Source organism: Cystoisospora suis, assembly GCF_002600585.1.
Source record: "Cystoisospora suis strain Wien I chromosome Unknown contig_4685, whole genome shotgun sequence".
Classification (NCBI taxonomy): Eukaryota; Apicomplexa; class Conoidasida; order Eucoccidiorida; family Sarcocystidae; genus Cystoisospora; species Cystoisospora suis.
Window position 1 is genome coordinate 22,752 of NW_027157477.1, and position 586 is coordinate 23,337.

Sequence of the window (586 nt, forward strand, 5' to 3'; positions counted from 1 at the left end):
AGAAGCTTTAGCGACGTTCTCTCCTGATGGCGGAAATAGTCCGAACTTATCCGCACAAATTCTTGCTGCCTACGCTCAACTTACTGTTGAGGGTATGGCTTATGCAGGAAGTGGAGATGTTCTGAAGGCACAGAAGTTTCTTAGTGTTTGTGCTGAGACTCGAGATAAGAAGTATTGGTCATCTCTCTTTTCACGTAGCTCCGGTGAAGAGGGGGGAGAAGGCGCTTCAGGATCAAGTGAAGCGAAAACCAATGGAGATATCTCAGTAGAAGGAGAAGGAACAGGCGGAGACGAGAAGAAGGAGAAGAATGGATCTGATGGAAGAAGAAGAGCAAGTCTTGAAGGAAAAAGAACATCCAGTGGAGACAATAGTGCTGGCGCTGGAGATGGGAATAAAGGCGGGTCTCGCGGTCCAGGAGGGGGGAGCTCATCTGAAGAAGAAGATGACGAAGATGAAGAAGATAGTCGTAAATTAGATCAGGCTGTAGCTGTCATGAATGTAGCTCTTCTGTCTTTTGCTGAAGATGTCGGCGCTGAAATGAGCTTGAGAATGATGGTAGGAATGTAAAGGGACTGAAATGTTGAG

At 46.8% G+C, this 586-nt stretch overlaps 1 protein-coding gene across 1 annotated transcript in view; it reads left to right on the forward strand.

Moving 5' to 3' along the window:
• Positions 1-568, forward strand: part of CSUI_008384 (proteasome 26s regulatory) — a gene marked incomplete at its 3' end in the record, with an annotated part of 595 nt that extends 27 nt beyond the window's left edge. Inside the window, exon 1 of the mRNA XM_068068518.1 lies at positions 1-568. This exon is cut by the window's left edge and continues 27 nt beyond it. Coding sequence (XP_067919512.1) covers positions 95-568 — 474 coding nt within the window. The 5' untranslated portion in view covers positions 1-94.
• Positions 569-586: the final 18 nt, after the last annotated feature.